The 27,466-nt window shown below is 45.7% G+C and overlaps 1 protein-coding gene and 1 long non-coding RNA gene across 3 annotated transcripts in view; both read right to left on the minus strand.

Annotated features, from left to right (window-relative positions):
- The window catches only part of LOC135298912 (uncharacterized), a 57,389-nt gene extending 33,608 nt beyond the window's left edge, over positions 1–23,781 (minus strand). The window contains exons 1-2 of the long non-coding RNA XR_010360967.1: positions 23,615–23,781; positions 33–115 (exon numbers count right to left, since the gene is read on the minus strand). This is a non-coding gene — a long non-coding RNA (uncharacterized LOC135298912). The remainder of the gene's footprint in view (positions 1–32; positions 116–23,614) is intronic.
- Positions 23,782–24,467: 686 nt separating this feature from the next.
- Positions 24,468–27,466, minus strand: part of PPP3CA (protein phosphatase 3 catalytic subunit alpha) — a 170,552-nt gene continuing 167,553 nt past the window's right edge. For both annotated transcript variants that reach the window (XM_064417072.1, XM_064417073.1), the window contains one exon: positions 24,468–26,215. In XM_064417072.1, the coding sequence (XP_064273142.1) occupies positions 26,022–26,215 (194 nt within the window). In that variant the 3' untranslated portion in view covers positions 24,468–26,021. The remainder of the gene's footprint in view (positions 26,216–27,466) is intronic.

A 27,466-nucleotide genomic window follows, 5' to 3' on the forward strand; every position in this document is an offset into this window, starting at 1 on the left:
CAAAAAAAGAGCTCATCTAGCAGGGTCGTTACCTTTCTTAGGTAGAGGACACAGGTGGGTTCCTCTGCACCACAGGTCAGGAGTGCTGAGCAGCAGTGAGAGGATCTGCAAAGAACTGTCAGGACATCACAAGCCAGTTTTACTGAGTTTCACCCTGCGTTACTCTCTGAGAATACATAATTTCTCTATTTCTAAAAGCAGAAAGGGATAACAATACCATAATTACCTTGGAAAGGTATCAAAAAGCTTAATGAAGTAATATTTGTTAAGCACTGAAGGATCTTTGAATATTGTGAGCACTTTTGTGGTTTTACTTTGTCCTGTGGTGGTTGTTCAGAAAAATACTGAAATGAAGGGCAGAATTTGAAAGTGACTGTTCCCACAGACATCAGCATCCCCCAGACCTGCCTGTCTGAGCGTGCTCTGAGGTAGTTAATATTTGCCAGGTGCTGAAATGCCCAGACACATTTCTCCCCAAGGTATTTAGAGCTGTGATCCATGGAGGCAAATGAAAGGGACATACTAGGAAACACATTAGAGTTCTTCCTGTGATCTTGTGATTTTTTTCCCTTAACGTTTTTGCACAGTTTCAAACCAATGATTAACTTTCCATTAGCAAAATCAGGGCTGTAAATGTCCTGGGGAACTTGCTAGACGTGCCCTTGCACCCAGGCTGGGGCTGAGCTGGCTCACGTGCTGCTGCAGCGCAGGGGGAGCGCGCAGGCAGAGAGCTGCTGCTGGTGCAGGAAAGGGCCAGGAGAAACTTCCCTGCAGAGACACCAAAGACTGGGCCTTTTCACCTCCACCATAACTGATCTACCAGACTGGGCAAGGCTGCAGTCAGCTACCTGTGCTGGGGCTGGCTGCCCATGGGGCACGAGGCTCCGTGAGGTGCAGGACGCTCGGGTGACATTCCGCTGGGTCCCTTCCAGACAAGCAAGAACAAGGATCCTCAGGGGGAAGATGAGGGGCCTTCTGCAAAATGATGTCTCCAACACAACCAAGGAAACACCCAATGTAATACAACAAAAAGTCAGCCAGGAAGATAAGAGCTGTTGAGGATCTTGCAGTGGTGGTGGCTGTGGCAGGTCACCATGGATGGCAGTGGGGGGAAGGCTGCTGGGGCAGGACATTGAGCCACTGCTCTGGCATGGTGGGTAGGGAGAACACAAGCCAGGAGAGCAGAAAGCAACTGCATGGTTTTCACCCTCCACCGATGCTGACTGTGATGGCCTTGCAGCCTCCAGGGTGCTGATCACGGAGGGGTGACACATGCTGTGTCACCAGTGCACCATGGTTGGCTCACCAGCTGATCTCAGCTCTCAGCAGTTGCTAAAACATGGGGAGCAGAGGTATGTGTGGTACAGCTCAGTGTTTTTCCACTTGTGCTCAGCCACCCTGGAGCTCAGCTTCTGTGTTAAGCCCCTTCACACAATAGGTGGTACACCAATAAAATTGCTCACAGGAGAAAATTCTACTAGGTGAGGGTAAGAGTGGCAGAATGAGGTTCTTAACAATCTTGATAGAGGCTGTAAGCAGTCTAAAGAGAAGCCTAATTCAGATGCCTCGGTATGCAGCTTTTTTGATTACACCCACAAACCACCCACAACCTCCAAATTGCTATTCTTTAGAAACACCCTGCAGCATTTTCTGGTTTCCAATGTACAGCAGTGCTCTAGGCTTAGCTGCTGGATTTGTGCATGCACATGCAAAAATAACTAATGGAGAGCTTGATCAGACAGCAGGATCTTTTCTCAAATGACACATTTTAGTAATAAAGGAAATGTATTCTGTTATCCTGCTAGCATGGAATAATGAAACCATAGCTTTCCCTTCCCAGCTTTTTTCCCTTCTTCTCTTTTGAGTGTTGCAAAGCAGAAATGATCCTTGGCTTGTAGGCTGCAGCAGCCCACAGGAGCTTTAAGAATAGTGTCAGAAACCCACAAAGCCATGCTGTTAATTGGGGACTGGGTCATTGGTGACACTTTGGAGAGCTGTGCTCTCATTCCAAAGCAGCAAGGTACCCTGCAGGTGCCAAAGCCTGACATTTCCGTGCAGAGGGAGGAGGGTCCCCTGCTGCTGAGACACGTTAGTTTGGCAGCTTTGTCAGGCACAGCATGCCCTGGGAGATCAAACCCTTCCTCCTGCAGGTCCCTGCCCACAATCTCTGCCCCTCCACACCTTTGGGAGGTGCAGCCATCACAAGGACCAGTGACCATGGTGTTTCTGTGTTTTCTTTGTAAGACACGTGTGCTGTTACTCAAATCTCTGTCTTCACACTGCTGCCTGTATCACCCAACTGCTGCAACTTCCAGAGCAGAAGGCTGAAGGAAAACAAGATGAGGCTGATATTTAGGCCACCTTGTGAACTTCTGTTTTGTTTCTTGGGCAGCTGGGGTTTCCTTTTAATTGCAATCTCAATTTAAGGCACAGGATGGAGAGAGATTGAAGTGGAAAAGAAAACGTCAAGTAATTTTCTTCCCTTTCTTGCTATTAAGTGTGGTTTAAGAACAAAGAGAGCTTCTGTAATCACAAATAAATCTAAAAGGGACAAGAAAATAAAAGTTATGCTCCTGCTAACACTGCTGGGTTTTAAATTTTTAAAAAATATTACAGTGTTCTTCTCATGTTTTTATTAATTTCAGACCTCCATCTTACCTCTTGTAACCACCATCCACACACTGACCTAATAAGGTGGAAAACTCCAGAATCTGCAAAACCTCCAGAGATAGCAGAGCTAGAGAAGCATTGCTGGTAGGGAGTTGGCTTCTGCTGTCATGTCAGAAGCAACTGGGGAGGTACAACTACACCTTTATTGGCCTTTTCATCAAAGGAAACTGATAGCATGAAATGCAACTTGTACTCTATAACACAAACTCATCAAAACAAGAACAGGAAGCTCATCATCTCATCAGCTTAAGCTAACTCTCAAACAAAGTCCCCTCCAAGGCTGCTCCCCAGACTTCTGCCTCCTTGGTTCCCAGCTCTTCAAAAAGAGCCTCCCCTGCCAGCCCCGTGGCAGGAGAAAATCCCATCCATCCTCTCACAGAGAGTTTTCCCAGTGCAACCCACGCCTACACGTATAACTCAGTTTCTTGCCTCGCTAATGATCCTATAAGCTATCTCAGAGGCCAGCTGCCAGAAGCTGATGTCTCTGCAAAGTGAGAATTGTTTGGAGCGTGCAGGAAGGTACTGTGTTCTCCTAGCAACCAAAGTTGTAAAATAATGTAATCATATCCAAGATAATGTGATAAAAGATTATATGATGCTTGTATCAGGTTGTTATGGCAACTGAAATAAGCTTAAATGCGTGGATCCAGCGTTTCAAACAAATAATGTAATTGTCTGCAAAATTACCTTCCTAATTAACCCCATTCAGTTTGCCCTCCTCTCCATTCACATAAGCCTACTATAGGGCTGTTGTGAAACCTTATTTTCATAGAATCATAGAATGGTTTGGGTTGACAGGGACCTTAAAGATCATCCAATTCCAACCCCTTTGCCATGGGCAGTGACACCTTCCAGTAGACCTGGCTGCTCAGGGCTCCATCCAGCCTGGCTTGAACACTGCCAGGGATGGAGCATCCACAGCTTCTCTGGGCAGCCTGTTCCAGTGCCCCACACACTCTCAGTAAAGAATGTTTTTCTTGTGCCTGATCTAAACCTACTCTCTTCTAGTTAGAATCCATTCGCCCTTTTCCTGTCAGTGCAGGCTCCTGTAAGAGGTCCCCTCCACCTCTCTTGTGATCTGTCCATCCTCACCCACCAGCACCCCCAAGTCCTTCTCAGCAGGGCTGCTCTGATCTGTCCATCCCAGCCTGTGTTGGTACCAGGGGTTGCTCTGACCCAGGTGCAGCACCTCCCCCACTTGGTCTTGTTAAACCTTATGAGATTTCCATGGGCCCACTTCTTCAGCTTGTCCAGGGTCCCTCTGGATGGTACCACGTCCTTCAGGTGTGTCAGCAGCACCACTCAGCCTGGTGTCATCTGCAGATATGCTGAGGGTGCACTCAATCCCCCTGTCTATGCCATTAATGAAGATATTTAATAACACTGGTGCCAGTGCAGACACCCAGCTCTGACATCCACTGGCCCCTCAGAGCCATTGACCACCACCCTCTGGATGTGACCGTCCAGCCACTCTCATATCCCTCTAACAGTGCACACATCAAATCCCCCTCTCTCCAATTTACAGAGAAGGATTGTGGGGACCCTGTCAAAGGCTTTACAGAAATCCAGATAAATGGCATCTGCAATCCTTCCCTTGTCCACCCATGCAGTCCCTCCATCACAGAAGGCCACTGGGCTGGTCAGGCAGAGCTTTCCCTTGGTGAAGTTGTGCTGGCTGTCCCAAATCACCTCCCTGTTTTCCATGTGCTTTAGCACACCTTCTAGAAGGATCTGTTCCATGATCTCTCCAAACACAGAGGTGAGGCTGACAGGCCAGCAGTTCCCAGGCTCCTCTTTTCTACCTTTTTTAAAGATGGGTGCAGTGCTTCTCTTTTTCCTGTCACCTGAGACTTCACCTGACTGCCATGACTGTTCAAATATCATGGAGAGTGATGAGATTTCAAATATCATGGTAACTCCATCAGCCATGATGTCTCTGGGATGCATTTCATGGGATCCCACAGACGTAAGCACACTCAGCTCCTCAGACTGTCATGAACCAGATCTTTACTCACCATGGGAGGGAGGGACTTTGCTCCCTAGTCCCCTTCCTGCTGTCCATCCACTAGAGACGTGTGGGAAGAGAGGTTGCCATCGAAGACGGAGGCAAAAAATTCTTGAGTACCTTAGTCTTCTCCTCTTCCATTGCTGCCATTTTTCCAGCATAGCTGACCGGGCGGGGAACGGGCAGCATTGCACCTTCTCTGACCACTTTCAAGGCCTTTATCCTGCCTCTGCCCAACTCTCTTTTTATTTTGTTTGCAACCTTCTTTTTTTTAACCCTGCTGATGGAAAATTTGTTATTTCATCCCTGCACGTTTGAGTCAACAGCTATTTGCATTTCAGTGCATCATCTAACATGGGCTTATTTTTTCTTCCTTTTCAAAACAATTTTGTTGCTTAGGGAAATGTCCTAAGGTGATAGGATTTACTTAACTCCTGCCCTTCCCTTCCCTGTATCATGATGAATAACCAAAACAGAACTCCCAAAAAGTGAAAATACCCAGCCAAAGCCCAAGTAAAGATGACCCATCATCTCAGCCATGCTGACAGCAGCCAGGAAAAGAAAGACAACAAAGAGAGGGCACACTGCAGCCTCATCCACGCTGGCAAAATCTGGCATCCTGTCCTCAATTTGTTTCCCCTACCAAAATAATAACCAATTTCTCAAGAAAAATCAATTGCCTTGCCCCAAAATTTCCAGTTCTTATCACAAGATACACTTTTAAAAAGCATTTTCCACATCTTTAGATTCCTTCCCTTTGAGATTTCATAAAAGTCTAATTTCCATAGAGTGCCGTTCTGAAATCAACCCATCTTCTGTAATAGTCCCAGTGGGCTATGTGGGGAGATAATTGTTTTCTGGATCAGAGTTTTAGTCTATGGTTCATTTCTGAGCTGTGATTTTTAAAGTGATTTTAACAGATACAATATTTAAACTGATACCTCTGTCAAAATTTCGGGTTTTTTGTGTTTTCTTTTCCACGTCCCAATCCTTGCTGTACGTGGGACCAGTGGTGGTGGGTGGGGGCTGGGTCCTGTGCCACGGCTGTGGGCAGGAGGGCACAGACCACCCTGCAAACCCACTGGAGCTGTGCCCTCTCAGCTGCTGCTGCTGAAGGTGCCAAGGCAGCTCAGCCGGAGGCGGCTGCGCAGGGGAAGCAGGAGCAGCCCTTTCCCTCCACCCCGACGCAGAGGAAGGTGGTTAATGATCTTTTCCCTCTGTTCTGCCATTACCTGCCCTCGTGCTGACAGCACAACCTGCACTCCAGGTGCTTCCCCTCACTTGGTTCTTTCTGACCTGCTGACTGCTCACCTGAAGCAGTGCTAAAGCAGCAGCAAAAGCTTTGCTGCTTTCAACACCTCAAAGGAAAAAAAGTCCCCTCAACAAAACAAAGCAGCAGTAAAGAAGCTGGAAAGAAGGAAATGGGGCTGATGAATAACCTCAGCTGCCCCTGCAGAAGTGTATCAGAGGCACCACCTGCCCGGCCAGCGCCGTGCCTGCCTGCCAGGAGAGCCCAGACATAACCCGCTCTCTGTGCTGCCTCCCGTCTTCTGCTGGAATATTTGGGGTGTTTACCCTGCACTTCACGGGCTGGCTCCAGGCTCTTCCCCATGGGATTGCAGCATCAGCCAAAGGCAAAGATAACCGAGCCCAGCAGGTGCAGTGTGGAAACCAGTGCTGGCGAGGGGCTAAGCCTAAAAGCATCAGAACCATGTGCCACACGCTGTTTGGTTTTCAGCCCTACCAGCAGGTTCATTTCTAGGCTGCAGAAAATTCCCCAGAGGGCATAAGCAGAAGGAGGGAAATAAACCCTTTGAAAATATAATTTGTCTAGGTTTTATTTCTTTTTTGCACAACAATGAAAACAAGACAGGTAATGTCCTTTCTGTAAAGGCACAAGGAGCTCTTTGGATGCATTAAAAATGCTTTTGTGAAATAAGGGCTTTTAAAATAGTATGCTCTATAACCAAATTACAGTAGCATCATGCATAACACTCCTTAAATTTACTGATAACTTCCCAGCTTCCATTTTTTCTTGGGAACAGGAACTAGATTAATTTAACTTTGACACTGCACTAAGAAATCAGGGAAGTGCCTGAGTGACATTGTGTACATCATATGTTTCACACCAACTGCACCATCCTTCTGCACTTGCAATTGCTACCAATTAACCCTGGGCTGCAATACCTTTCCTCCATCTGAGCATGATCCAAAAAGCCACCCTGGAAGGTTCAACAGGAGCAGCCAACACACGACAGCAACTCTGAAAGACAAAGTGTACTGCAAGGTAGGCATTGCACCACACAGGTGCCTGTTTTGAAGCCACAAAGCAGGAGCTCTAATTCCCTGAGCATATGCTGAAGGACACCTCCAATATGTGCAGCAGGATAACATTTTCTTATTCTATAACTTGTCTAAGTGCCTCCAGACAGTTAGAGTTAGGATTCATATTTATTAGGAATTTACCTAAAAGGGGACACCTGGACATGAATTTAATTTTTTCGTAGGTCTGTTTTGCATACAAGAAAATATCAAGAATCAGCCTATAATTTTGTTTGCTCATATATGACCATTAAAGTGAAAAGAAAGGAAAAATATCTGTAATTTTTGCCTCCTTAGAGTTCACAAACTTCATTTGAAACTCCAACATCTCTGAGCACTTGATAATAATCCTAATGGTGATATGTAAAAGGTTGGAGGAATTTCATACAAAATGATCTCGCTTTAGCTACTTGTTTCTGTGAGGCTCTTTGCGTGGCTTCATCAGAATGAGTTATGCTGGCTTTATGAGAATGGATCATTTATAACGCTCATATAAATGATGTATTCAGAGAGTGTTTTGTGTTCCACTTGATAAGCATTAATTGTATGCAAAATGGCATACAGCAACTAATCACACCTCTTCCTTGCCAGGTAGTTGTGGCCACTCAGGTAGGAAGCCCATATTTTTGGATATTTCTAAGCTAGTCCTACAAGCATTTTTAGCTCTTACTTTAAGAAATGAGCAACGAAAAATTGTCCAATTGTTATAAATTAATAAAAGATGCAAATCTAGCCATCTGCATGAAGAAAATGGGAAGGTAGGAGAGGCTGTTTCTAATCCAAATCCCCACGCTGACTCCCTCTGCAGCAGCAAGGAAATTATTTTCTCTGCTCCCAGCCCCAGTTTTCCCCCTCAAGCGCTAGTGCTAATTATACCTGCCTCACTGAGGTTTTGTAACAAACAGCCTGCGTGTGAAAACTACTTTGATGCAAGCAAGCGCCAAGTTTTGGTAATAAACATATGGTGAATGACATTTTGCCTGGATTTATGCACTGGAAGAGTTTATTTAAATCAGATTTAGAAACCGATAGCGAGTCGGAGAAACACTGCACCGTTTCTCAATCAATAAATAAATACTTGCTTGTATCCTCTGCTCTGAATGCATGGAAGCCTGGCTCAGTGCCAGGCATTAGACAGACGGTGTGCTTGGAGTTTTTGCCCTTATCTTCATCTTTTTGGAGCTCATCATCATCCTCTCTTCCAATGCTTAGTTTTAGGGCAGAGGGGGAAGGTGCTGGGACCATCGAGGGCAGTCTTCCAGCACCCGTGAGCCAGGGCAACACCCTTGCACAGGGAGATTTGTATAGCCAAACTGCACATGGAGAGGAAGATGGACTGAATCTAGATCCAGCCATTCCTAAAACTAGACAGAGACGGAAATATGCTGTTTAAAAACTTTCTCCAATAACCAGGCTACTCTAGCCAGAAACACCCTAAAATAAAACCTTACCCAGTGTCTGTAATCCTGAACTTCAAGCTACTGTGCAAATTACATCAGTGCACTCAAAGACTCTGTGTTAAAAGTGTAGCCACTGACTTGGGCCATTTACAGACTTCAATTATTTACAACTGCCTCTTGGTCACAGCAGGAGAAGGAGGAGGAAGGGAGAAAACTGAACCCTGGCAATGCTGCAGTGACCCTGTGCAAAACCATGGGCACACAGAGGTGTTCAGCAAAGAGCTCAACCCCAAAATGCCTTGTTGTAACTGCAAGCCTCCTAAGAGGGGAACTGCTTTTCTTTCCTTCTGTGCTCTGGCAACTCGTTTTTCATTTTCAAATTACTGGAGCCAGGCTGACTTTGTGGCTGCAGTCTCAGCCCTGCCAGGGTCCAGCAGCCTTCCGTGAGGCTGGGAGCGCCCTGCCCTGGGCACATAGCCCCCCACTACTGCAACCGCCTGTGAATGCCTTCCTGGTGGCTTCCCAGGCACACCAGGATTCCTCAGCAGAAACTGCTTTTGGTTTTTTAATATTTAATGCAAAAGTTTCATCTTGAAGGAGAAAGACCTTTTGGTTCAGAGGCAAATCTGGAATGATTTTCATATTAAGGCTCTCAATTACTCCTTTTCAAATAAGTGTTTCCATATGGACAATTGTATGACAAGTGGGATAGAATCGTTTCTGCTTCCTTCAGCTGCAGTTACTGATAATTTCTGTAGCACAGGATGGATTCCTTCATTTCAGACCCAAATTAACTCTCCAAGATACATGCATCTTCTCCTCTCCCTCCCCCCCAATCTTAAATTACCAGTACCACAATCCCACTGGGGAACTGGGAAAATGAGAGTATAAAAATGTTTAATTTTTCTAATAGTTTTAATTACCATGTATTTTTTAAGCCCTGTGATTTCTCACGTCGCTGTGGGATAGCTGTTCTAATTTGAGCGGTGACAATGTACGTGGGTATGGAATTAAATTTAAATCTTCCATGGTTACTAACAGCTATCGTCACCACCCTGCACAGGATAACCCTGATGCTTTGCTCTGGGGCCTCCCTTGCCATGGCCATTTCCCCATCTCAAGATTTAAAAGGGATCTCAGTACCTGAACCTCACCAGTTCTTCTAGCCAGGCTCTGGAAACCAGAGTCACTTACATATCACCCTGGGACTTCTTCGTCTGGCCACAGGACTGCTCTTGATGAGAAAATGAGACATCAGAGTGCCCACTGAGCCACACTGTGGGCCTCTTGGACATTTTTCCTCTGGGCCTGCTTCTTCAGTCCTGTCATCTGAGGTTTGAGGCACACAGACATGAGAGATGGGTTTTTGGAGTTAGTCAGGATGGGCATGAGCTGGAGAACAGTCCTACCAGACAGAGAAGGGGAAATAAACCACCAGCAGCATTAATCACAGAGGCCCTTCCCTGGGTTTTGTCAGTCTCACACAAGGAAGGGGTTTAGGGCAGTTTGTCACTACCCAGTGTGCAAAAATTTGAAAGCCCCAGTGACTGCAGAAGGGATCTGAGGGTACCATGGGTCTGGGTGGTAGAAGCAGAAAATCTCCATTAAGAAAGTCATGCTGGCCAAACAGCCTCACTCCTCACAGCCTAAAAACACTTGGAAGAACAAGACAACCAAGCAGCTTTCCTTCAGTAAAGACAATGATCACACTGCCTTGCCTCCTTTTTTGGTCTAACCTCCACATTTATGAGTGAACCCAAGCCTACAGGAGCAATTGGGATCATCCCAAAGCACAGACCAGGGTCCCACCTGCAGCATGCATGAGTGTTCCAGCTTTTGGGCAGGCAGCTGAGAAGCCTGTCAATGCTAACAGAAGATTAAGAGGTCTATCTTAACAGAAGATTAACATGTAAAAGTAAAAGCCAAATGACAACAAGAAAAGTGACAAAATAACAGCATAAATTACCATGTAATAAGAACATATTAATAAATTACAGGGATAATGATTTTTAAATTATCACTCATAGCTGATGTATTTCTGCATTAGAGGCAGTATTTCACAATCTATATGAATTGTGCTGCTTTACAGATGTTACCTTTTATAATTCCCCTTGAAAAACTGAAATGCTGATCCAGATGACACAGCTGGTTAACATAAGTATTGTATTTTCAGATTTCCAAGAAAACTGTCAGGATGACTTGAAAAAAACATTTGGTTTATTATTTATAAGAAATGCTAGCTTTCCAATGCCAGCTAATTCACTTAAAATGCTATACCAATGTGCTAGGTTCAGCTGAGCAAGGGATTTCCAGCTTTGCACAATTATGGCTTTGGCAGCTAATACTGCTTGCAGCAGGGTTTTTTCCCTTTGGTTTTTGGTTGGGTTTTTGGTTTTTTTTTTTCATGCAAGTTAACTGAATCCCTGAGTTTCTTCATATGCCCTAGAATATAAATCTGTTGGTTTCAAGGCAAATTTGTTTCATTTTACATCGCATTAATTTGCTTTTGAAGGTCAATCAATGATTATTTAACTGCTTGGAAATTCTCAGATCACAATTCTGGATGTGTGGGCAGTGCCTGCCCCGCATGTTGAAACCTGTGGGGCCAGAAAATCAGCAACAGGGGGATGAGGACGAGAGGGGAGGGGAGATGTTGGGCTTTGCAGTGCATGTGACTGCAGGGGAACTCTTCCAACCAGGTCCTGTAGTGGCACAGCTGAGGTGAGGGCAACTCCCTGAGAAAAAGCAGGGCTTGGAAGGCAAAAAGTGGCTTTCTTTTTTTTTTTGTGTCAGACACTGCAGAAGGGTGGTGTGCCTTGAGTGCATTTTTAATACCTAATGGAAGACAAATAATTAGTAACAACATTAATGATCATAAGCATTAGTAGTTTCAGCCCTGCAAGATTTTATGGTGTGGAAAGAATAACTGTACGTGTCAGAGGTTGGAGGGATTTGGACTCTTTGCTCTTCCATTGAAAAATGCAAATACTGACTTCCACTTCTCTCCCTCAACACCTTTGCTCTCTGAAAAGACAAAGGCTGGTGGAGGAGCAAGAATCTCGTACTTCCCAGTGCTCTGTCTTCTGAAGATGGGAAAAAATAGAGAAATACCTCAATTTTCAATAGCAGGATGAGGGGTTTATTTTCTCTCTTCATACCTCATTCATTAGGAGCTGTCAGGTCTCAGGGGGTGTCAGAGGCACTGGGAGCAGTCAGGTACCAGCTCCCAGGCTGTCCCTGGCACTGGTATGGAGGCAGAAATGGAAATGGGCATCGCCAGCACCTTCCCAAGGAGCAGAGCTTTTGCACAGCTCCTTGCCAAAGAAATGCACTGTTTCTACAAGAACTACCAGGCATGGGGGGAGGTGTGTGTGGAAAAAGCTCCTTTATCCCCAGAACTCTTGTGAGTGCTGAGCTCCCTGACAGAGGGAAGAGAGCAGATGCTGTTCCACAGAAACTGCCTCAGGAACGTGTGTTCTCCCCTCATCCACCAGCCCCTTGTGCCAATGTGGCCTTGTGCAAGTCAACCAAAAGCCCCCAGGTTTCCTCCAAAACCTGAAACAAAGCAAAAGAACTCCACCCAAGGAGGCAAAACCCTGCTGGCAGCTGGCCACTGCACTACTGCTCTGAACCATGCCACGGTGAGGGCTCAAGGAGATGATGCAGAGAGCTCAGCCAAACTTGCAAGGCAGAGCACTGAGCACAAGAAACACTCATCAGCCCCACTTTGAGAACAGCTTGCCTGATATTTCACTGGCCTGAGGCAGCCTGCTGAGGGACCTGCAGCCAGAAAGAAAAGTGAATAAAAACAGTCACGGATGACGTGCCGCAGGGAGCCCAAACTGACTGAATTGTGGATCTGATAAGGTGCCAGAAAGCTTTATTAATTAATTGACTGGCAGTGGGAACCATGCAGGCAGCAGCAGCCCCTACCTGCATCCACTGACAGCTCCCTCTTGCCAGCCCCACCAGCCAAGACACCTGGAGTTTGTGGGGAGGAAGCAAAAGGAGCATCCTGGGGATACACGTGCCCAGCACTGCTCCCTCCCTCACTCCTCATGCTCCTGTTATCAAGGCTTGAGTCCCTGCCCGAGGCAGTGCAGGTGCCTTCACATTTGTTTTTAATGAAGGATACAACTGTGCAGTCCAACTGCACATGGATGCAAGGAGAACCTGGGAGTTTAAACCTAAGCTTGCCATAAAAGCAAACATCCCTGCCAGCACAGACAGTGTGCAGCACATGGTGCTTCCCTAGGCATCCTCCAGCAGCCACCTGTCCCACCCTCAAAGCAGCAACAGCCCCCAAAAAATGCAGGGCTGGGGCAGATGCACCACCCTGGCCATGCAGAAGTCCCCAGTCAAGACCCTGACACCAACACATTTTATCTTGTCTCAGCAGTGCAAATGGTGGAGACCAAATGTTGCCACCAGTCCAACCTTGAGCCAGCCAGTAACTTGCAATATCCCTGGAATACAGCTGTGGGCTTTGCAAAGAGAGGCACCTATATTTGTGGATTATGGTGATGGGACTTTCCATTTATTTATTTATTTATTTTTGCCTCTCTCCTCTGTGTCCAAACAGCCCTGGGCTGTAATTAGCAGCGTGCTGCTTTCCCACTGCTTTCCCAAAAGTGCAGAGAAAAACCAGAACGTGGTGGGTAGGGAAACACAAGCAGGATTAAATACCAACATAAATCATTCTGAGGGTGTAGGACCAGGAACAATTTTTTCACATTTCACTCACTATTTAAAAAGTACAACCACCTCCAACCTCCAAAAGACACCTCCTCGCCTCCATTGTGAAATGGAAATGAGGGTGATGTGTGATTTCCATCCTCCAGGCTCCCCTCTGGTTCCCAGCAAATTCTTCTCTGCCCCCTTGGATGCTACCAGCTACAGCTCAGCCCCAGCCCCATGTGCCCCACACTTGGCCAAGTGCCTTGGACCAGCCTGGAGACCAGACCCAGCACATGAGCCACTGGTCATGTACTGGGGCACTGCTGAGGGTGGATGTCCCCGAGGGCCTTTATAGCATCTCAGTAATTCCTGCTGCCAACCTCTCTTTATGTATACGTTTTTCATCTGCAAAACCGGTGTGTCTGGCCCCTTTTCCTCTCTCTGCTTTTCTTGCAAGCAGCTGTCTATTGCAGGGCTGCCTCAGAGTCTTCTTCCCTCCCTCTCTGCCTTTGCTTCTAGGTTTGTTATGTATCAGCTGCAATGGCTTCTGGAAGTTTTGCAGCATCATATTTCTCACTCCTTGCCCTTTTTCTCCCAATGCCTCATACCTCAAGAATGAGCTATTTGTAATTTTTCTTACAGGGAATCTGTTTTACAAAGGTTTTGGCCTCTCCAGGAAGCTGGGAAGCTCTAGGAGACAGCTCAAGCAGGAGCTGTAACCTCTGATATATTCCCTTCTCCTCCTCCTTCGCGTGCTGCGAGGCACAGGGGGATCCTCACCTTGCACCATTCCCTGTATGCTCCAGCTCCATCTCATCCCATGTGCATCTCCCACAGCTTGCAGAGATGAGTGTGTGGCTCCTGCTGGGCTGCCTTGCTGGCTCCAAAACCTGAGTAGAGCTTTTCATCAGCAGGGGCTGGACCTCTGTATCCTGCCCCACCCTGTGGGGAGCCTTGCACTGAAATGTGTTGGCAGGGGAGCCCAGAAGCTGCTCAGGCTGTCACAGGGAGCACTGTGGACTCACATCCTGCTGCTCCAACAACCCCCAGCTCAGTGTGGAGCTGTGCAGATGGGCAGACAGCACAGCAAAGCTCCCAGCTCCTGTGAGCAAACGCCACCCCCGTGCCTGGGAGGGACGAGCACCATGGGGACCGCCAGCGTGTGACTCTCCTGCCTCTCCTCAGTGGGACACTGCTGAGCAGAGCAGGATGGACACACGCACAGCCAGCCTCCCAGCCTCAGACACATTGCTGCACTTCACATTTCACACCACAGCTCTCAATGAAAGCTGGAAGGAAAGGAAAAGGTCTGTCAAACACAGCTTTCCTTAGCCTGTAATACTGCCATGTCTGAGCCTTACTAGATTCGTACAGCAAACCCAAGAGAGTGTCTGGGCTGTGCGTGTAATTACAAGACTGATAATTGTATCAGGTGTAATCTCATACAGCCCTGTACAGATAAGCATGGCAATGGCTACGTCGCTCTAGGCAAGGGACCCTGCCACGTCAAGGAGTGAAAAGGCTGCAAGTCCCCCCTGCACTTGTCAGATAAATGTACTGCAGCCTCCAGTCAGCGGCAGTGCAGGGTCCCCGAGCCAGCCTGCGTGATCTGGGGAGCACCGAGGTGCTGTGCGAGATAAAAATCAGCAGCCCATCATCAACACCACCAGCAGAGCCGGGCTGCGCTCACTCACCACTGCCAACCCCTTCCACTGCGGTGAGCCACACCAGCAGGGACCCTGCGTGCCCCTCAGCTGTCACCACCCACGACATTTTGGGCAGCAGAGGCCATATTTAGTCAGCCCCGCTGTCACCATGGCAACCGGTCTCGCTGAAGCGCAGGGATGCAGAGGCCCGGATGCTCCGAACCTCGCACGGCAGGGGATGGATGGCACCGGCAGGGGAGGGTGGCACTGACACAGGATGATGGCACCGACACGGGATGATGGCACCGGGGCCGTGCTGCTGCCTGCCGTGCAGCAGGGCAAGCTGTGCCCATGAAGAGTCTGGCCTCCCTGAGTGCTTTTGCTGGATGTTCAAATGAATTGCCTGTCATGAAAAAAAGGAAAAAGAGAAATGAGTTACAGTTCTTTTTTTTTTCCCCCAGGAGGTGCAATTCAGTTCAGGGAAGGTTCCATAAGGACCCCCTTGATGGATGTAACCTGCAAGCCTTTGTTGTTGTGAGCTACACCCTGTGAAAGTGCAGCTCTGGGAGAAGGCTGTGGAAGACATCAGGCAGCCACCACCAGGGATGGTGGCAGCTTTTGAGGAGGAAAAATTCCTCACCAAAGGCCTGGAAATCTGGGTGATCAGCAGGAATTATTAAGTTAGAGAAGAGGTCTAAGATCATTGAGTCCAACCACTAATCCTGCACCACCGTGTTCACCCCATCCACATCCCTAAGTGCCACATCCACACGGCTTCTGCACCCTTCCAGGGACGGTGATTTCCAAGGCATTGCATCCCTCTGTTCTCAGCAGCCACTATGGATGTGATCCACTGATGGAGCAGCAGCCTGCCTGCAACCAGGCAAGCCCATCCTACAGCAGACATCACAAAGATTTTAGTACCCAAGCCAATCACAAGACCCCAGGGTTTTATTCCAGTGATGTACAAATGCTCACACAAGCGTGACTTAATTTAATTTTCAGTGCTCAGCAGAATGCATTTTTTGTTGCATCTCAGCTGTCTTGCAGAGATAAATGATGCGTTTAGTCTTCTGACAATTTTGCTAAAGCTTCATTCCCAGTTGATCTCTTTCAAATGATGTATATTTCAAGGATTTTTATCCTTAATTAATCTTTGTTATAAAAAGAAAATAGGAGTTTTGGAAAAAATGCATTTTCTGCTATTAAAATAATATTTTCTCTCATTCCTCTCTTATTTCCTTCCATTCCCTGAGCCTTGGCCTTTCACTGCCCTTGCAAACAGGCAATCCCTGAGACCTCTCCAGTACATTTGATACAGCAGGAGACTGGAAATATTTCAGAGCCAGGAAATAATGACAGTTATTCCATTAGATACAAAGATATTCCTCCACAAGCCTCACTAAAAAGGCATTACACTGTTAATAATATTACCCAAATCTCCCTTTCAGCTCTAAGTAGCCCAGATATCCCTTTGTCCTGCTGCTCTGCACTGTATCCCTCTCTTCTCCTGAGAACACTTTGGCAAAGTTTGCTGAACTGCACAGAATATTTTTGCCCTAACACGTGTGCTCTCATCATCCTGATGTGAATCCCAGGGACTGACTGGGCAGCCCCGAGCTCCCACAGGCTCAGCTTTTCTGCAAACATCTGCAGTGTGCTCTGAGCAGCTGAGCTCCTGACCTGGCTGCTGGCTTTGGCTCTCTGCAGCCCATCCTCACCTCATGGGGTCCTGCTTCACCTGAAGGAAGTGCAGTCAAGGGCAGGAAAGGCTGCCAGGCCAGCAACAGCAGGAAAAGCAACAATGCTACCCACATATACACTTTTCACCTCCAAAGTGCTGTTTGCTGGGCTGCGCTCTGATTCCTGAGAAATTCTGCCTTAGGGAGCTGCAGTTCAGCTCCCAGCCCCAGGCCCCTTGGAGCTGGTGCTGTGGGGATGGGCTGCAGGTGCTCTTGGTGCTGGTGCCACACAGGCTGAGAGGCTTTAAGCCATCACTGGGGTCATCTCTGTGCTTCAGATTCCCAGAGAGGGACTAGAAAGTCCCTCAGTCTTCCCAGGAGAGGGCAGTGAAGAAACCCAGAGGAAGGGCCAGATTACACATGGGGACACAGCAAGGGGGGAAAAAGGCAGACATGGAAATATCCCACTTTTACATCTTGTCTCTTGATAACTGTGTGATATTGAGACAATGTAAATGCTGAAAAAAAGATCATATTCTCTCTCCAAAACACCTGTGCTAGCTAACATACACACATATATATACACACACATCTATGTATGTAACTTCTTGGAAGCAGAGCCTGTGCTGACGCTACATTCACACTCCTGATGAAGCTGTGAGGAGCTAGGAGTAATTCTGAGGCACTACACACAAAGGTGAACTTGGGTGAACGGTGTTAAAAAGCAATAATAAATAAAAGCACAATCCACAGGAAGTGAAGAGAGTAAAGTATTTCTATAGATAGTTTTACTTAAACCCTCATACTGTCGGACTGGCATGGGAGCAAAGATGCCAAAGACCAGCCCAGCAAGAAATTCCAGGCAGTGCAGAGCAACTGTCCATTCTCTAACCAGTGCATGAATATCTTTATCTTACTGGCTAGCTACACCTTAACAGAATAATCACTATAGATGACAGAATAATAGAGTGGCCTGGCTTGGAAGGAAACTCAATAGCTCCAATCCCCCCTGCCATGGTTGGAATTAGAGTCCAGTAGATGTCAGAGCACATATCCTCAGTCATTATAGACCACCCCAGAGGTGCTAGTTCATAAGGATGAACCCCTTGAGTTTCAGACAAGCCACATGATGGCTCTGGTGGTTTTAACAGAAAACATGTCATTTAGGAGCTGCCAGCTGAGCCGCAGTGGGAGCCGTGGCTGGGAAGCTGGGTGAATCAGGACCACAAGTCCTGACACATTGTTCCCCCCATTCCCCATTGGGAGCTGGGCCAGGGCATGCCTGCTTTTATACCCCTTTGGGTGTAAAGCTCTTGGCCCCCACAGAAGCAATTTGCTCTGACCTGGTGGGCTGGATGGCATCTCCTGGTGCAGGCTCTGCCAGGAGCTGCTTCCCTGGCAGTGAGCTCTCCCTGAGCCCCCTGGCAGCAGCAGCAGGGCTTTCTGGGGATGGGAATCCCTGCACCCCCCAAAGCCTGTGTGAGTCATGGAGTTGCTAGAGATGGAAGGTTATTTCTGGATTTCACTTTCTGGACTGAGAGAAGCACTGCGGTGTCAGCACCCAGCTGTGCTTTTAGGAGGTGCGTTGTTTGGCAAGTCTTGCAAATCTATTTCCATATGCAGGCACACGCATGAATCACTCCTTACAAGAAAAAGCTGCAGGGGTGAAAGGGCCAAGACAAACTTCGCTGGGAGTGAAGGCAAAACCATTATTTTTTTTTCTCCACTATAAATAAAATAGCCACACAGAGGCAGAAGAGGCCAGAAGCCCCCCTTCTCCCCTTACCCAGAGCTGACCCCTCTGCTTGTTTTCCCCACCAGCTCCTCAGTAAGGATCAGCAAGATCATCACCTATTGATGCCAACCTACTTCTGCAGCAACTTCAGCACTTTTCACAATGTGTCTATAGCTTATTACCAATATCATTCCCCTTCTGCTAAGAGAAAAATTATCTTTTTTCCCTGTCCAGTCACTCTTTTCCCACAAATATCAACGTTTTCCTAACACCACCTATTCCCAAGGAACAAAAATAAGAACTGTTTATAGGAACAAAAAGCTTGAGCCCAGCACAAAGGCAGTGTCAGTGCTCCAAAGGATCTGGGAAAATGAACCAGGGGCAAAATGGTGACTGTGATAAAGCAAAAGAACAAGGGAAAGAAAAGAAAAGGAACAAGAGGGGAAGAAAATATGGAACAGGAAAAGAAACGTGGAAGAACTTCCCTCCAGCAGCAATCCCTGCTAGGAAATCCTGATGCCCCTCAGTAATCCTAGTCTCCTAGGAAAGTAGAAACCCAGGAAAAGTCTCACCTAGGAAAGTGGACAGAGGCAGATGCAAAAAAAGGAAGCATGAAACAAACTTACAATGCCACAAGCATTTAATGCTGGGCTAAATTTCTATCTGCTACATCTGAGGAACCTTTTTGGTATCTGTAACTTCCTTTCCAATGTCTGCAGTTGTGATCTTCCCTCCATCTGGCTCCTTTCCACTTCAGCTTTCATGTACGTGTTCCCAACATTCATCATTTGTGTCTGTTTGCCCCACAGTACTGCAGCAAAAAACCCCTCACACACATTGTGGTCAGTAGCTCCTTCAAGATTTAAATCCTTGCATATGATTACGCTCAGACCAATCACCCTGTGGCAGCTCCTGATTTATACAGATTTCTGTACTTATATATTGTCCAAGTATATTTTCAAAACATACCATCCATTCAGAGAGCTGTTACAGAGCATTGCTAATTTGACGAGCAAGCAAATGTGGTATTTTCTATTATGACTAGCAAAGAAAGTTTTGCAATTTCCTGGAATAAGTGCTGTCGACTCTTAACTTGCTTCTGTCTCAACTCCTGCAGTCCTTGTTTCCATACCCTAAATCTCACTCTTGGCTTTCCTTCCACAGTCCTTTAGCCAATACTTTAGACCTCTCCCTTATCCTCATTGCATCATTTCCCACATATTTAACCTTGCTTTTTCTATTCAAGTGTCTGGAAAAGTTTTCTGCTGCTTTTCAACCATGATCAGCAAAGATAACTTAGCTGGACTCATGCTGGTTTTCACTGTATTCCTAGACTTTACTGGTCATGTCCAACTTACTTGGCTAACAGGTCATTTTTCCATTCCTTGCTAGCTTTTTTTCTCTGACGTGGTTAGTTGCAATCCCTACCTTACAAGGCTAGCTGAGATTTAAGGTCCTCATAACTGCCCTCTTATCCTGCAGAGAGCCCAGGCTTTAGCCAGTCATCCCAGCTGACTTCATGGCAACTCCCTTGTACAAGGTCCAAACTCCTTATTAATACCATCCTTGCACTAAGGCTGAACTGATTCAACTCTTCAGCATGTAATAAATGTATCACTCTATTCCCACAATCTGTGCTTCTTCCTCTGCCAGGGCTCTGAATCCCAGCTCGTTCCTATCACAAGTCTGCCCTCCAAAACTTTACTTTCCCATGCCATTGCCTGCTTTCCTTTTCTACATGACTGCCTTCAGATCAGTGCCTGAACTCCACTATAATTTTTAAGTGCACATGTAGTCTAAGGTGAATTTTATCATCCCAGTTTCTGTCATGGCCCACTCAGAGCCCTGGGAGATCTCATAATCTCAGACTGACAGTGTAGCACTGCTACCACCGTCTTTTCTTCTGACTACCTTGAAAAGGGACTGAAATAAATAACCCAATCTCTCCTCCCAGTTCTACTACTCATTCCTTTCCTTTCTCTGGCACTCTGGTGCATGGCTGCAGGGTCTTCTCAGTCCATCAGCTCTGTAGCTTTATTTAAGCTCAGCCAGAATGTCAGACTCATATTCCCTTCAGAGTGCTCTTTCTCCTCAGAGAAATTCAGTCTGAGTACAAAGCTTATTAAATATGTACTGAAAACAATAAACAACCAAGTGACAGATAAACAAATCACCTCCTCCTCAGGCAACCTTGTCAGAAGGTTACTTCTCCCTCCCCAGGGAGGCACAAGATCTCTCCTTTATGTGACGTCTGGATAACGTGCAGATCTGCACCACGATAATGACTTTATACACATCACATGCTTCAGAGCTTCAGCCACCTGCTTGCTGAATGCAGGAAGGGACTACTTCCCTCTGTACAAATTTGGTGAGATTTTTTTCATGCCTACTTCAACTTCTGAAGGATCAGCAGTAGGTGGGACATGGGAGTGGACAAAGAGTGAAAAGGGTCCTCCCTCTTGCAACTGATACTTACCTGGACATTCTGGCAATCAATTTTATTACCAAACATGTCAAACAACTACCAATCCAGTTTTTCACTGTACTCTCAGTTTGGCAAGGCATTCATTTTCTCTTACCTTCTTGGATCTGTACCTTAGTATATCTCAGCTCTGCACTTGCAAGGTCCCTCTGCTTCTTCTACTTTCTGAAGTATGACTCATCTCTTCAACTTACAATGCCAGACATGTCTTCACTTGTCTTAAATTACTGGCATATATTTTGTTAATTTAGTGGAACATACAGGCAACCATATCAAATCTTTCCCCCCTCCTCCACAACTCTCCACTGGTGAGAAACACCTGCAGAGCCTTATCCAGGTCTGGGCTCCCCAGCACAGGACAGACATGGACTTGATGGAGTGAGTTCAACAAAGGACCACAACGGTGATCAAGGGACTGGAAGACCTGAAGAGATGGAGTGAGCTGGGACTGCTCAGCCTGGAGAAAAGGTGTATAAGTGCTTGGTGGGGGGAGTAAAAGGAAAGAGCCAAGCTCTTTGCAGTGAGGCCTAACAACAGGACAAAAGCCATTGGACACAAACTGAAATACAGCAAATTTTTAAATGTAAGAAAAAGTCTTCTGTATTTTAAGAGCTCTCAAGCACTGGCACAGCTTGCTCAGTGAGGCTGCAGAGTCTTCATCCTTGCAGATACTCCAGGCCTGACTGTACATGGCCCCAGCCAACCTGCTCCAGCTGATCCTGCGTGAGCCGATCTCGGCAGTGCCTGCTGGCCTCAGTGACTCTCGGTGCTGTAACTTAACAGCAGTCATGATCCATGCCAGTCTCCTCTGGCACAGAACACTGGGAAATTAGCCCAGGTCACAGTGTTCAACTGCTCCTTTAAAGCAAAGGAGATTATTAAATAGCCAAATGTTGAGAGCAATGGGCTTGCTCAATCACAGCACGGTCATCAGCATCAACTGCCTCAGGAATGCAAAAGCTAAAATATGAAACAACCACTTCTTGCTCAAGTCTTGCTGCTGTAAGAATTGCCTAACTGGGTGTCCAGACCCAAACTTCCAGCAGACAACCATGCCAGGCTTTGCCCAAAAGGGAAGGGGTGCCGTGGGGAATCCCAGAGCAACAAGTGATGGCCACAAATGGGGCTGCACAAAGGAGCAGACACTGTCATGTCTGTCACCATGCCTGCAGGCTTCCCACTGGTGGCTAAATCAGTCCTTTAGCACAATCTTTGCCAAGTTACTTTACCTAAAACAAGCTCCTGACAGGGATGACAGAGCCAAGGCAGCCCTTGCCTTTGCAATCTTTGGCAGAATACTGCCCAGAGCACACAGCTATCTGTCAGCCTGATGAAACCTGGTGTCATCACATGTAAAACTGAAACTGCTCTTGAGTTATTTAAAAAATAAAAAAAAAAAAAATCAGGGCCTCGCAAAACTTTTTATTTTATAAAGTTTAGCAGGCCTGATACTGCAATGTCAGCTCAGCAAGACACAAAACCCCAACCCCTATCTCTAGCTCCATCAGCCGATCTTTTTTTACTGCCAGGAAAGTGCCTACAAGCCTGAATCACTTACATATGAAAATGTGAATGTAGATATATTTTTTCCAAAATCATTGGAGACCAAGAAAGCTCATCCTTTTGCATGCCCAAAATGGCCACTTCTAAGGGGATTAAACATTATTCCAAAAGCAATTAAGAAAGCAAACTGAAAACTATTTTTCAAATGGTTGTTTTAGTGCTTGTGGTTTTTTAACATTTGGAATAGCTGATCCTCACATCCCTCTCTTAGTCAAAGAAGTGGGAAGACTCATCAATCTGACTAATCTGAGCAACAGCATCTTGAAAAAAGAAGGGAAACTGATTCCTAAGGAGTAAAATTGCAAATTCAGCTTGTGCCCAGAAAATGCCCCCAAATTTTCTTTATTTTACACTCTGAATGCCACTTCACTAAAAACTTAAGCTAGGGAGGAGAGAGGTCAGGACTCCTATAGAGGCTTCAGAAGAGGAAAATGCTGAAAGAGTTCCTACCTGTGCCCAACAGCTAGCAACACTGGCACAAGTTTAAGGAGGGTTAAATCTACTGCAGTTTTGGAGGAAAATCCAGAAAAAATTTGAATGTTGTCTTCTGCAAAAAATATACACTAAGAGCTAATGCACTTCATGCTAATAGCTGTTGAAAAGCAAAATTATGATAGTGCAGAAAACAAGACACTATATCAAACACTATCTCACACAGCAAGATTCAGGTGGTTAAAAATACAGTAAATCTCTCAAGTAGGCACCAATGATGGTTTTGGCATTAAGGTGGGGTATTTGGTAAGAATAAGGAAGAATCTGTACTGGGAGACACAGTCCTGTGCATGACACGTCACTGATGACCCAAAACTCAGCCTTCAGTGGCAGCATGGTTTTTCTTCAAATTTATTCACAGTTTCTTCTGCGTTAGGAAAAAAGAAGGAAAGCTGGAAGAGGTTGGATGCCCTGAAATGAGACAAGCTTTGGAAATTGTTTTTGGTCCTTCCAGGAACACTTGAGTATAGCTTAGACTATCCCTTGGAGCTATCCAGAAACTGCCCCTCAGTAGGACAGCAGGGCTTGCTTCAGGAAGGAGCCATCCTACGTGGATACACAGGACACTGCTGTTTTGCATGCTCTGGACACTTTTCACTCTTCTGAGATCCAATAAGTTCCAACATCTCCTTTATGACCAGACACTTTGTACATTCCCCAGTGGATCACTCATCCTGGGCTGACTTGCTTATCTAACAAACTCATCAGCAACTACAAGAGACATTTCCAGCCCCACTGCTGATTTGTAGCACGGATCTTTTGAGTTAAATCTACCAGCTAAGAGCCTAAGCACAGTCACTGCTGAGCGGAAAACCCTGTTCTGTACTGTACAGCTGTCAGAGCAGCTGGTGAGCCCAGGTGAAATGGAGGCAGGCAGCAGGCTGTGCTGCTCAGCAGCGCTGCCGTGCGTGGCACGGGACGTCTCCATGGCAGAACTTACCTCAGGTAAGCCGTGGTGTCCAGCGAGCACGCAGGGCTCAGCAAGCACAGTGGTCACTCACAGTGTCACCGTTCCCTTCTGCACACAGCGTGCCCGTGAACCAGAGGGACAGACAGCTCCACCCGGCAGACGAGCACACAGACTCTGTGCGTCTGTGCTGTACCTCTACACAATCTGAAATGAAAAGTTACATCTGAAATAGTCCCAGATATTATGAAACTTCTTTATTTTTGCCACCTGTCATATTTTGTCAAAATTAGCAAGAGCTAAAGTGGGAAAAACATATAAGAAAGCAGGCACTGAGCCTATATTTAATAATGGTACCTGAAAGGAGGGGTAAGGCAATACCCACAGCATTGCACCATTTGGCATCATCTGTCAGCTCTTCGCAGGATGATGGACTTGGGAAGGGTGCTGAGCACAGTTAGGGAGAAAGTGAGAAGGCAGAGCTCTGACAGTTCTTCTCTGACTAAAAAGAGAGAGCATTTGAAATAAAATTGCCATCATTGTAAATGATACTCGACCTTTTCAAACACTCCAGATAAGGGGAAAACACACAGAGGGTTTTTTTTCTCTTGTGCACTCTACTTGTGGGTTACATCCTACTCATTTTAGTGAAAACCCAACATTCTAACCAGACCTTTGGGGAAGTGTGCAGACATTCAGTACCCTAAAACATCTGGGTAACACACGGGTTTATTTCTTAGTAAAGAACTGACCTTGAATCTTGAAACAAGTCACTCATTTCTTACACCAGCAGTCCTCTCCTGTGCACAGCAAAAGAGAGCAAGAAGCACACGCGTGTGGTGCCTGCGTGCTTCTGCCACTGAGACAGCAAGAAAGGGCAGAATGCTTAAGTTCATGCACATTTTTATTGAGTAGTAATATAAAATGCTTCTTTCATTGTTACAAGTGCATGCTTTGATTGCCAACATTTCGAAGTCAAATTACAAAGGCAAGGCTGTAGGCTGTAGTGAATTACTTGGGCACTTATACAATTGTTAAAAAATATCAATGGACTGTTTGTTTTGTTTCCTTTTCTTTTTTAGAATGAACCAGTTGAAACCCGTAACTGATATACAAAGGGAAAAAAGTGAAAAAATTACACATTTTGTGGCACATGACAAAACAGAACAAAATGACTAAACCATTATGACATTAACAGTTATCATGCATTTAGAATTTCACATGTAACTACAAACTTATTTAAATTTCACAAGGTTTGCTAAACATGCTACCCATCTATATGTGCACTGACAAGCTTATGTTAAAAACTTTAAGAATACTCTTCCCCCCTTAGATTTTTCAAAGCTTTTTTTTGATTACAAAATTTCAAAGGCATTAAGCATTTTCTTTTTAGAGAATATAAAGTACGCCAGTATACATACATTTCCAGTATAAGTCAGACCACTAAGCGCATTACAGTCCCATACAGGCCTATACAGCCATTTTTTCTTAAAAAACATGCATAGGCAGATTTTTACAGAATATAGATGCTTTTCACTGCACTTAATATGGTGTCTTGTTCACTATACTTAAAAATGCACCACTCATAAATATTTAAATTTAGCAAGCCACAACCAAGACTTGTTTTACCAAAAAAACCCCAGAAAACCTCCCAAACCAAACCCCCCTAAATATAAACAGCAAAAAAAGATAAATGTTATTATTCCAGTTTTTTTTTTTAACAAAGAAAAAGATAATTGCTGCCAAATTAGTAAGGTAAGTGTTATATTTAAAGAAGGGCATTGAAGCACACTAAAGAAACCTGAGGTAAGCATAATCTGTACAAAATTAAACTGTCGCTCTCGCTCGCTCTCTCTCACTCTCTCTCTCTCTCTTTTTTTTGGCATTTTAAACAAATTTCCAACTTTTTTTTTTCTTTTTCTCTATATTTTTAAAGAGTGCCTAATTTATTTCATAGCCATTGTCTGACAAGAGTAGCAAAACATTATCAATAAATAGTCCTTATTTAGTTTGTACATTTTGTTAAAAATGTTTCGATGTTGTAGATGTTGAGTGCTGCAACTGTAAACGTACAATAGTTAGTAAGAAATTAAACAAAGTTTTCATGTCCAGTAACATAATAAAAGGCCTTTCAGTAACATAGCTAGACGTTCCCAATGTAGTAGGAAAACATGTTCATTCCCCTAACTTTGCAATATATACCAGCATGAGCTTTCGTTTTTCTACAAGCATTTAAAGGCATATCCAAAGGAGGTGTGTCTCCCCCACCCGCCCTCCCACCAAATTAAAGTTGACGATCTCTTTGTTGATGATTTTTGTAAACTGAATCCAACACCTGGCCCCCAGAGCAAATAAGCTATTATCAGAGGCAAGAACATCCCAGTGCTGACGTGCACCAACCCCATCGCGCCCTGCAGCTCGCCCCCCTCCCGGACAGTGGTCACTGGATATTGCTGCTATTACTGCCGTTGCTGTCCGTGCCATTAGTCTCTGTGGAGATTGCCTTGTTGATGGAGTTAAGGTTGGCATCGGATGGCACGTCTCTGCGCGGAGGCATTCGCTCATTAATTCGATCTAAGCCTTTGGCCTCTTCGAAGCTAGTGATCTTATGCTGGGGTGAAAATCCTTTGATAGCTAAATAAAGGATTATTGAAAAATAGAATTAGCAAGATAAAACTCTCAGCAGCTTTTTCCCCAATTTACCAACAAGTGCGGGAGTCCTTCTTTGGGAAAGTGGCAACGAGAAGATCTGACACCACCACCAACTCCTTACCACACTCAGAAAGAGCTGGGGGCTCACCACCACCGTCCCACACAACTATTGTTTTCAACGCGATCAACTTCCAGTATTTTGTTGTTCAGCTTAGAACACCAAGAGGCTGACATGAAACTACAGTTTGCACTTTGGAACCATGCTGAGGACACAGCTGTGAGCCGGTGAGTTGGCATTCGCTGTCATCACTTACAGCCTTAAGGACACCGTGCCTTGCCCTAGTGCTCTTCACCAGGCAAAACTCCTACCCGACTTTTAAAGATCATGCAAAAAAGTACTGGCTACTTCCAGATGGTGATAACATGGTGAGGCCACTTTGTGGGATACACATCAAAGCTAGGGAAGATCTGGGGTGACCCTCCAACAAGTTGCCTTCTATTTGCAACACATTTGAGCTGCTTGTTGATTGCTCGGGGCAATTATCCTCCCTGATACAGCCCTGGACTTCTAGGAAGCAGCTTGAGCCAAATAGCAGGAACACTGTGCAACACAGATCAGGGATACTATAATTTTGGAACAGCTATACAGTTTAGCTTAGGAAATGCACTGACAAAGGACCAAAGTTCCAACTGAGGATTTACAATCTGCCTTTTAGCAGCGACATTGGTCAGGTCATACCAACCTCAGAAGGAAGCCACAGGCTGAGGAATGTGTTCACAGACTGCGATTTTTATTTTATTCTCTCTCTAACTGAAGTATTGCAGATCTTTAGATTTAAAGCAAAATATTTAAAAAGCACCATAGGCAAACAGGAGGTCACAGCCCCATAGATCAGCCTTCTGTGTGTTTTTTCCTCTTATCTGTACCAAATCAGTGCACTGCACTTCCAGAACTGGAATTTCTGCTAGACCTCTGTCATAACATGCCATAGAGCAGAAATGGTGCTTTAGTACCAGGAAACTGCAAACTCCCTGAGGAGAAAACAGTAGGGGAGTTTCAGGGATCCAATTCAGTATTCCTTCTCCCCTTTTCTCTTCTCCTTACCCTCAAGTACTCTCCTTCCTATGTGCAGTCCTGATTCTGGACAAGCTGGTCACTTCTGTTAAAAAAAAGGCCTAACACATCCAAAACCCCAGAATATCCCTGGTACCAAGCTACCACTCTCCTTGTAT

This window comes from Passer domesticus, chromosome 4 (assembly GCF_036417665.1).
Source record: "Passer domesticus isolate bPasDom1 chromosome 4, bPasDom1.hap1, whole genome shotgun sequence".
Classification (NCBI taxonomy): Eukaryota; Metazoa; Chordata; class Aves; order Passeriformes; family Passeridae; genus Passer; species Passer domesticus.